Source organism: Gavialis gangeticus, unplaced genomic scaffold, assembly GCF_001723915.1.
Source record: "Gavialis gangeticus isolate Ggan-Ray unplaced genomic scaffold, GavGan_comp1, whole genome shotgun sequence".
In the NCBI taxonomy this organism is placed as follows: domain Eukaryota; kingdom Metazoa; phylum Chordata; order Crocodylia; family Gavialidae; genus Gavialis; species Gavialis gangeticus.
The window spans coordinates 100,687,815-100,697,748 of record NW_017729033.1 but is presented as its reverse complement, the minus strand read 5'-3'; the positions used below and the strand labels follow the sequence as shown (position 1 = coordinate 100,697,748).

The 9,934-nt window shown below is 46.5% G+C and overlaps 1 protein-coding gene across 3 annotated transcripts in view; it reads right to left on the bottom strand.

Annotated features, from left to right (window-relative positions):
• Nucleotides 1-3,295: 3,295 nt before the first annotated feature.
• Nucleotides 3,296-9,934, bottom strand: part of LOC109303933 (estradiol 17-beta-dehydrogenase 11-like) — a 22,333-nt gene continuing 15,694 nt past the window's right edge. For 2 of the 3 annotated variants that reach the window (XM_019526334.1, XM_019526332.1), the window contains exons 5-7: nt 9,545-9,703; nt 7,983-8,099; nt 3,296-3,532 (exon numbers count right to left, since the gene is read on the bottom strand). In XM_019526334.1, coding sequence (XP_019381879.1) covers nt 3,445-3,532; nt 7,983-8,099; nt 9,545-9,703 — 364 coding nt within the window. In that variant the 3' untranslated portion in view covers nt 3,296-3,444. The remainder of the gene's footprint in view (nt 3,533-7,982; nt 8,100-9,544; nt 9,704-9,934) is intronic. The other variant, XM_019526333.1, reaches the window with a different exon arrangement.

Below are 9,934 nucleotides of genomic sequence, written 5' to 3'. Positions count from 1 at the left end.
GTCTAATAAAATATATCATATCTACTCAAAGAACCTTGCCTGCCTATGCCCTTAGATAAAAACAGATACAACCAAAAACCCAGCATCTTATATCCAAGATATTTCTGCTTAATTAAGCCCAAGCTATCCAATACTTCTGCAATAAAATGCCAAAGACCTAACATAAATAAACATTTAAATTAAGTTCCAGAGGTGGCCAGGTAAACAGGGCCAGTCCACAAGCCAGACTGGGCCCACAAACTCCCCTACCCACATGCCAGATCCAACACAAACAGGCTAGGGACAGAAGTTACACATAAACTGGTGTATCTAGCAAATACGAAGTAAAGTTGTTGGTAAATACGGGAAGCTGCCTAAGGGAACAAAAGACAGAATACTTGGTGTGCATGACTGCTACAAAGAATCCAGAGAAGAAAAAAGGACAAATGCTTTTTCTAATATTCACCCCAAACTTAGTACTTGTTCTACCTATAAGTCAGGGGTTGTCAACCTTTTTTGGTTGGCGGCGAGCAAGGGGCCTGCTGTTCCCTACCACCTTGCTTCCCCCTCCCGTGACCTGATGTGGCAGGGAGCAGAGAAGCCCTGCAGAAAACCTCCTTGCCACTTCTCACTACCTCCCCCGCTGCCCCAGTGATGCACCTCCTGCACATGGGGCTGTAGTGAGGACAGTGGCTTGGGGCTGCTCCCCTCCAAGCAGCGGCAGGCACTGGAGGTGCGTCACCAAGACAGCAAGAGGGGGGCAGGGGCAGCTTACACCGGTGAGGAATCCCCGCACGGCCCCGCTGTCCTCAGCCATGCCAAGTCACACCTGCTGGCTCTGGAGGCCCCACGGGAGGGAAGCAGGCTGGGAGCTTGACCTTGAGCCTGTGCCTGCCCCGGGTACAGATCTGGTGGGCACAGGTCTACCCTGCCCCTCAGGAGTGCGCATGGTAGTGGGGAACCAGCCCTCCCCCTCCCCCCGGATGAGCCACCTGCAGTCCCATTCTGTTCCTGGCTGGGGCCCTGCAGCTGCACATTGTGGCCCCAGGCCCCAAGCCCCATCGGGCTGGGCAGCAGCCTCAGCCTGCACCTGCCCCTGGTACAGATCTGGGGGGGTGCAGGTCCCTCCCTCCCCCCTGGGAGTGCATGCAGCAACGGGGAGCCACCCCCCCAGCCCACGGGGGGGGGAGGGGGCAGGGGTCTGCGGACCTGGGTCCGTACCCCTGGCAGCTGGGGCCCCCTCCAGCAGGGCTAGGGGAGAAGAGGCTGTGGGGGAGGGGGCGCAAGGGGCACCAGCAAAGCTGTGGGGATTGTGGGTGGTCTTTAATTTTAATCACAGATTTTGGGTTTTTTAGCAGAGAATTTGTGATTTTTAAATCAGGGAAAACCAGGATCCCTGCTAATAAGTGAATGGATATATGGCTACTACAGTGACCGCTGGGCACATGAGATGCAGAGATGGTTAGATCTTACTATGACAGTTTTGTGGGTTTTTCTTTAACTTGATTTATTAATAAATCAACCTATCAGAAAACAAATGTAGCATTTAAAGATACCCCCCAAAACATACATAGAGACAGATATTTAACTTCTGTTATCAGTGCTTCCCTAATCCAAGTCAGTGTCCACAGGCTTGTGTTTTTTCTCTTCCTTTCAGTCTTTGACAGTTCTTTAATGTTCTAGTTGATGTTAAGCTTTTGTGTTTCTTCATCTCTATCTCATAATTTACTCCCCTCTTCTTCTTCAGAACTTTTTATAATACAGATCTCACTATCTTCTGTTAATTTCTGATTTAGTCCTAATTTGTTCACACAGAACTTGCACTTTAATATTCCAAAAAGTTATTCAACATTTTTTGGTTTGGAAGCAGAGTTTCCACCAATCCTGCCACCCCTTGCCCCTTTCCCCATACCTGTACCTGACCCCTGCTGCTTATCCCTCTTGCCACATGCCCCACTGCCCCTTCCATGCCTGTGCCTTCCTCCTCTGCTACCTGTCCCTGGTGCCTGATTCACCTTCACCCTGCCCTTGTCCCTCCCATATCCCTTTCCTGCCCCCAACCCCGTTGCCTCCTGCTCCTCACTTACCTTCAGCCTCGTCCAGCAAAAGAAGCAGCAGCAGGCTACACAGTCTCCTGCACATTCTTCCCACAAGTCTCAAACGACTGGTCTCCCCCAGTCTTCCACTTCCCCCCTAGAATACAATATCACCCACATGCCTCCCACCCCTCAGCTCTGGAGCTGGGGCTGCAGCAGCCTGCTGCCCCAGGCCAGTACTCAAATCTAAGATGAAGCTTTTGTCCCCCTCCATATTGATGGGGAAGGAAAAATCATCTTGGATTTGAGTAAATCTGATAACCACTGTAATTCCTTATTAACAATACCTTGAGAGAGAAGAAAACTTAGCATATACATACTGTATGATTTAGTAACGAACACCTTCAGGTTTAAGACGTTTTAACCAACCTGTTTAAATATTACAAATGTGCTAATGATTTAACGCATCAGAGTACCAAAAAAAATTAAGTAACATTCTGCTGGAAGGAATCCAGTTTTCTTCTTCCCCATGCAGACTGTTGAAGCATAGATATGCATTTTGTATATTATCTGGTTAGTTATGTAGTTTTAAAATGATAAAGATGCTATTCCAAATCTCTAGGTATCCTAATACATTAATTATACAATACAGTAAAATCTCCAAGACATTCAAATAATCATTCTAATAGGAAATAAAGCAACCAGATACTTAGAACAACTCATTTGTCATAATTGCAGCACTGCTTGGGCTTTGGTCATGACTATAAACTATTAACTTTTGCCAGTACAGCTGTGTTGCTCAGTTACAAAGAGGTGACCAACAGAGATGGCAGAGTGAAGTTCATTAGTGTAGGCCAGTGGTTCTCTATCTTTTTAGACTCAAGGCACCCCTTGGAAAATGGTAACTCTTAGGTTTTTACTCATTTTTTTGACTGAAGAAAAATAATAGAGCAATTCTTCTGTTACAGAGAATTCATAAAAGACTGCAACAGGTTAGAATGTTTTTAGCACTAAGGATTCCTATTTGAAATCTTTAGATTTATTTTGTGAATCATGTTTGCACATCTAACAGTGCTAACATTCTATGGCACCCTGCGGCATGCCAGGGTGTCCAGGCACCCTATTGAGAATCACTGGTGTTGGCAGTTATTCTGTCAAAACTATATTTTTATTGGAATACTGTATTTTGCTCAAGACTGCTGGAACAAATTATACCAGCAAAACCAGTTTTGTCTCATAAGCTCCATCTATACTGATGTAGTACAGCTAGGCTGGCAAAATGTTCCTAATATAGGCCTGGCCATTGTCAGGTGGTAGTGTTGTGGGAAGGCTGCTAGAAAGCCTTCCCACATCACTTTTTTGTTGCAAATCATTCAAAACACTGTATAACTGCAGCCAAGCAATTATAGAGGGGAAACCTATTAACTTGTCATTCCTTGTTTCTGTATCCAACAACTTTATCAAATTGAATTGCCTGTAGCTTGTTCAAAGCTGCTAAGGCACGTTCTGGAAGTATTCTGAAAAAAAATGACAGAACAAATTAAAATAATTATTATAAATTTAAACTATGGGAAGAAAGGAGACAGCCTGGATACATGAGTGAAAGGAAGGGAGAATCCCAAATTCCCTTGCTCTATCTCCAGTTCCAAGATTTGAGAAATCCAAAAGTATTAAATAAACCTATGATGTTTTTACCCTAGAAATTGACGCCTATGTCATTCCTGCACTTGTGTTAGTTCGTGAAACAAACCAAAAATCATCAATGGTTCCATAAGCATTTCTCAGCTGCTCAGTAGCACATACCTCTGGTCTATGGTGGATAAGAACTACTACCAGCACTAGGTCCCTTTCTTTTGGCTTGACAATTCTAAGAATCTTCACTATGCTCTCCTCTCTTAAGGCCATGCACCTCAGGTGGCAAGGGGTCACTGTCTACCTCTACCTGGACAACTGGCTAGTAAGAGAAGCCTCTTTTGACCCAGTGTCAAACAGCCTGCAAACTATGATATGGCTCTTTTGGACTCTGAGTCAGCTATTAAATATACAAAATTCAACTTTGCTTACAGGGCAGAGACTTGAATTCATAGGAACCTTTGGGATTCTGTGACAGCTTGGACCTACCTCCTGCAGGATTGTTTGCAGTCTTTATGAGAACTAATGCTACTGTTCAGAGGGCAGTCCCTTATTATAGTAGGAAATGGCTTTCCTCTAGGCCACATTCTATGCCACCTTAATATTTATGCAGTATAGCATTTGCATATCTGGCATTATTCTATTTTTCCAGAGTGTACCTCCCACTCTCTGGAATACCAAGATAGACCATTTCAACAGGATCATTCCCTACACCAGGGGTGCTTAACTTTCAGCTGGTGTGCCAAGTGAGGCCCATGGAACCATAGGTATCTGGCCCACGAGACTCCCCATGGATCAGGAAATTTGACAGCAGTGGAGTGATGACAATAAATCTGGCCACCTTCCCCTGCTACCAAATTCCCAAACTCCAAACCCTGCACAGCAGGCTGGGGCCAGGTCTGCCCACCCCCATGGCTGAATGAGTTTGGGCTATGCCCCCTCCCCCCCGCCTCTGGCTGGAGGGGGCTGGGCTATAGCCCCTTTCCCGCTGAGGCTGGGATGGGGCCAACTCAAGCCCCCTCCAGGGTAGGCAATGCCCCCTTTTTCCCCTGCAGGGTGGGCCATGCCCCCTCCCTCCCCGTGGGGCCAGGTTGGAGCTGAGATTCCCTTGTCCCCCACTACATGGCTGGATGCTGCCCTGCTGCAACTGCCCTTGCCAGATTGGGACTACCAGCAGGATCCATTTGGCCAGTCAGCCAAAAAGGCTGAGCACCACTGTCCTATACCATGATTGTAAAAACAAGTACTCAGTTCCCCAATCTTTCTGTGTATACTGAGATTATTTAAAAATGGACTGGCTGACATCCAATTAAAACAGGAAGTGCCTTTCCTGCTCCAGGGGAGTTCTCTGCTCAGACTCCCTGTACAATGCCTCCTTCATCCTGTAGTCAAGATGCCTCTGTATGCCTTCCCACTCCACATGTCTGATCCCAAAGGTACTCTACAAGGTGAAACAGGATTTGGTTTAGATGATCCTATTACCCCACTCCTATGTGGCTGAAGCAATTTTGGTACCAAGACCTTCTGCTGAAGTACATGAGTAACTTCAGGGTTCTGCTCCTTATTTCAGACTTCCTTATCCATGATATGGAGAGTGCTTTACACAGATTCATACTCCCTTCTTCTCACAGACCAGAGACTTGATGGGTCTTGGAAATCAGGTGGAGCTGCTCTTCCTAACTAAGCAATATCTTTGCTCATACAGGAGTTTTCTACATGTACTTACTGAGCAAAGTGGTGCAGGTTTTCTAGCTGATGTCAGATAAGAAACCTTAGCTCTAACAAGTCTTTGTTCCAACTATAGTGCATCTTCAGGAGCTTAAGCCTGTAGACCTATCCATCAGCTCAATCAAGGTACACAAGGCAGCTATCCTAAACAGCTGTCCTCTGAATGAGCACTGGCATATTTATTACTTGGCAGAGCTGAGATTTGGCAGTGCCTGAGCAAGGTCTTTCCTCCAGTGAGAAACCCTGAACGACTCGTGTTCAGCTTGCGAGAAACACCGTGGTCCAGATTCAGCCCAGGATGCAAAGCAAGTTTGACACCTCTGCTCTACACAATCACAGAAATCTCATGGGCAGGTGCTGCATTTGGTAAAGTGGATTTTTGGTTATTTTCCTATGGCACTCCAAAACCTGTCTCTGCCTATGTGTGCCTTTGCTTTAAAATCACCCACAGTCAGAGTGTCCTTATGGACAGTATCTTGGATGGGAAAGAAAAGTTGATTACCAGTAACTGGAGCTCTTTAAAATACATATATAGACATGCAGATCTATATTCTGCTCTCTCCTCCAGATCATGGGTGGTACATGACTGTTGTGAGAGAAGCAGGAAATGCTCTCTGCCCTTTGTTCCCTCAGCACAGGACATAAATAAAGACAGGGATACAATATACCCTGTGTGTACTGCTAAAGCAGTAAGTCTGAGTGTTTGATATATGTGCACTTCAAAATGAGGAAGTGTGCTGGCTCTTGTGCTCCTTATTTGCCTTGCAGTGCTTTGAATTCACTGTTGTTCTAATAGAAGCCACCATGCCTCCTTACTGTGGAAGTTTCAGGCTCCAATTTTAATGAAGTTGTCTGCCATGTGTTTTTATAGATCTAATGCCTCAGGAGGTGTTCAGTCTTGTCATAGCCCCCCCTTAACTCCCTGGATTTGGAAATCGGTACATCCCTTTTTGGTGTCAGATTCGAGGGCTACACCTACCCTCACACCCGAGCCCTACACCACCTTGATGTTAAGTGTCTTGTTCAGCACGCAACTTGTCTAAGCAGTCAATCTCAACTACAGCTTCAATGTCTTGTTCAGCAGACTCAAGGACTGTTAATTCTTGACCTTTGGCAAATATATCCACCCTCTGCATACAAGAATTCTTTAGTGACACTTGCCCTAAGTTCCATGCTATATTCAGTCACAGTTTCACTGGTGCACATGCTTCCCCAAATATTTGCCTCTTATTTCTGTGCAAGAAAAGTTGACTGCCACTACAAGGTATTGACTGAATTTGCTCTTTCCTGTTACTAGCAGTAGTTTATGCTTTACACCCATCTTAATATTGTCTGATTCTTCTGACCCTGTGTTTGCTGCACTCTGTTGCACTGTCTCCCTTGGCATGTAAAGTACACCAGCTTTACTACTATTGCATCTAAGCCTTAGCTAAAGTGCACACATTACCTTACCAGTATGAACCTTCTTGTAGATTCCTGAAGTGCATCAAACGATAATCTAATTCATACCCTATAAAGCGCAACTGTGTCACACTATCTAACCAAGTGCTAATGGTAATATAAAGTGCTTGGTGCTGAGACCTAATGTGTTAGTGTGGGCAAAAGTTAATTTTTATTTTGTGTTCTAGCTAGGAGTGACTGAGTCCTGCAGCTCACTCAGTACTTCTTTGATACTTAGTACCAGATAGACTCCCTGTCCATCTTCTGATAATAAACTTTAGGAAGCACAGTTTCTGTTTCTGTATACCCCCTCCTGCCTCAGAAGGCTCTCTCCAGATCCTTAGGTCTGCAGGGAGGTTTCTGCTCTTCCTCGCTCAGTGTTCTATATCAGGCACCACTCCTTCTCTGCCACCAGCCCCACTGAGCTGCTTCTCTGTCTCTCTCTCTCTCTCCCCCTACGTTGTTGTTCTGGCTCCCTTTTAACTGGTGAGCCTGCCCATTTGCAGGCTAGCTGCTTCTTAAAAAGGGGGCGGCATGGCTCCAGCTGCTCTCTGGGTTGCTCCTGTTCCTGCCAGAATGGTAAGCTTTTTTTTAACCCCTTTTTTGTCCTTGGTTTCCTCACATTCTGCTTGTGGACAACATGACTCAAAGAGATCCAAAACTGTGGTAAGTACCTTCTTTCTCTGGCCCTTTTCTGATTTGCATCTGAGATACCTAAACTTCAACTTCTCACTGAGGCAGAGTAGGTTTGCCAGGCAGTAGAGAAAGTGAATCCAGCTCCCTTCCCAAACTCAACCATATAGCAGGGTACTAGATGTGTACGACTGCTGATTTCACTGCTACAAGGGCCAACCACAGTCTTTGAAAAGAGGGCTAATTATTCCTTTTATATGCAAGATGTAAGAGAGAATTTCTTGCTTAACAAGACTTTCTTAACCAAGACAGGAATTGCCCTGCCTTAATACAATATTCTAAGACAAGTGTTTTTTATATTTTAAAATATTTTTATATATGTTTGTTTTGTAAACAAATTTGCTTTCTTTGCTGTCCTACAACACAGCAACTATTTGACCTCAGTGTACTGTTTTGAAGTCAAATACAACAGACGTTTGGACACTTGGAAAGACTCAGAGCTGAGATCTATTTTCTATTGTTTACTATACTTACTTTTCCATGAATAGAAAGATGTTCAAAGATGATGGAACAAAAATCATTTTCTGATTGATCAGAATCCCCTCTAGGAGTTTTTTAGCAACCATGTCTGGCTCCAAAATTGGCATTAATCTGAAATTAAAGGACAGGATACATTTAAGGGTTGCAATCATATAGTAGTACATATAATGAAGACATTAAGGACAACATAATTCAAAGTAGGATACTTCAAATATTCAAAGTAACGCAAAAGATAAGACAGGGTGGTACCTTAGAGCAGTGGTCACCAACTGGTTGATCGTGATTGACTGGTTGATCAGGGAGCCTGACTACTGATCTCAATCTGGGGGGGCTCAGCCCCCCCCAGACTGAGATCAACAGTCAGAGGCTTCATGATCAGAAGTGGCAGGACGCACGTGGCTGGGCTGAGCCATGCCCCCTGTCTCTGGGGCCCGGCCGGGGGAGTGGGATGATCCCCCTCCGTGCCCCCTGCCACCTGGTGAGTGGGGCCCCAGCTGGGCCAGGCCGGGGGATGGTTGGAGCCTGGGTGGCTTGTCTACGTGTGCGGGGGGGGGCTCCCACTGCTGCATGCACCCTGGCAGAGGCCCGGGGGGCACATGTCCCCCAGATCAATGTTCCCTCTAAGCAACAGTGGTCCGTGAGCGCACTGCCTCGGTCCGGCATGGGACACTTACCAAAGGGGGCTGAGGGCTGGGGGCTGGAGGCCAGGGTCTGGGGCCAGGGACTGGAGCTCAGGGCCAGTGGGTGGAGGCTGGGGGCCAGGGGCTGCGAGCCAGGGGCCAGAGGTTGGCGGCTGGGGCCAGGGGCTGAGGCCAGGAGCTGGGGGCCAGGGGCTGGAGCTAGGGGCCGAAGCCAGGGGCCAGAGCCTGGGTGGGGACCAAGGGCTGGAGCTGGGGGCTGGAGCCTGCCACAGGCTCTGCCGGCTCTGGGGAAGTGGTCTGCTCCCCCACATCAGGGCCAGGGAGCGGAGCACTTCCCTGGGCCGGCAAAGCCCGTGCCAGTCCCCAGCGCCAACCTGCATCCCTGCCTTGCCTCACCTCGGGGAGGAGCTGCTGCCTGCCCCAAGTGAGGCTCCACCAGCTCCGAGACACCGTGTCTGTGTGTGTGCATGTGTGTGTGTACATTTGGCCATTGCAGGGGCAGGGAGCAGGAAGAGGCGGGTATGTGCCCTCCAGCCTGGTAGGGTTCACACAGCATCCCCCGTCAGCACTAGGAGGGGTGGAAGGAGGGGGCCTCCATTTTTGTGTTTGCCCAGGGCCCCAGTACACCTTAATCCGCCTCTGTCCTCCCCTCTGCCCCCCACTGACCAGCTGGGTGGGGGGACGGGGGAGCGGGGGAAGCACGGTAGATCCTGGGTTGCCCTTTCCTTCAAAAAGTGAGCTTCACCTTAAAAAGGTTGGAGACCATTGCCTTATAAAGTAAATGCTATGTACTGATTATCTTAGTTTTTACTGAAGTTGAAGCAATTGGAAATGAGTACAGCTTAAAATGCAGAAAAGATGCTGTTGAAGATTAGGGACGTGAAATTCTTATGTGCAACCTTCCTAAATACTTACCTCATTTTTGGATTTTTGACAAAGCCAGTGTTGATAAAAATAGGACAAAGGCATGTAGTTTTTATTCCATCTTTTCCTAATGCAGACAGTTCTTGTGTTAGAGCTTTATGAAATCCAACTGCAGCAAACTTGCTTGAACTAAAAGAAATTACAAACAACCAAGATGGAAAATTATTTCTAATCCTAGTTACTTGTGATAATCTCTTGCACATCTGTCATTTAACTCTACTTAATACAAACCATCAGCAAGTTGGGGTAGTTAGTTTTAATAACAAGTATGTCTTAAGTTTCTACCTCCTCAGCACTCTATTCTTAGATTTTAAGAGGCATGTTTACAAGAAGAAAACTAAAACCTGAGTTGACATAAATGGAAACCATCTAAAAAATCTG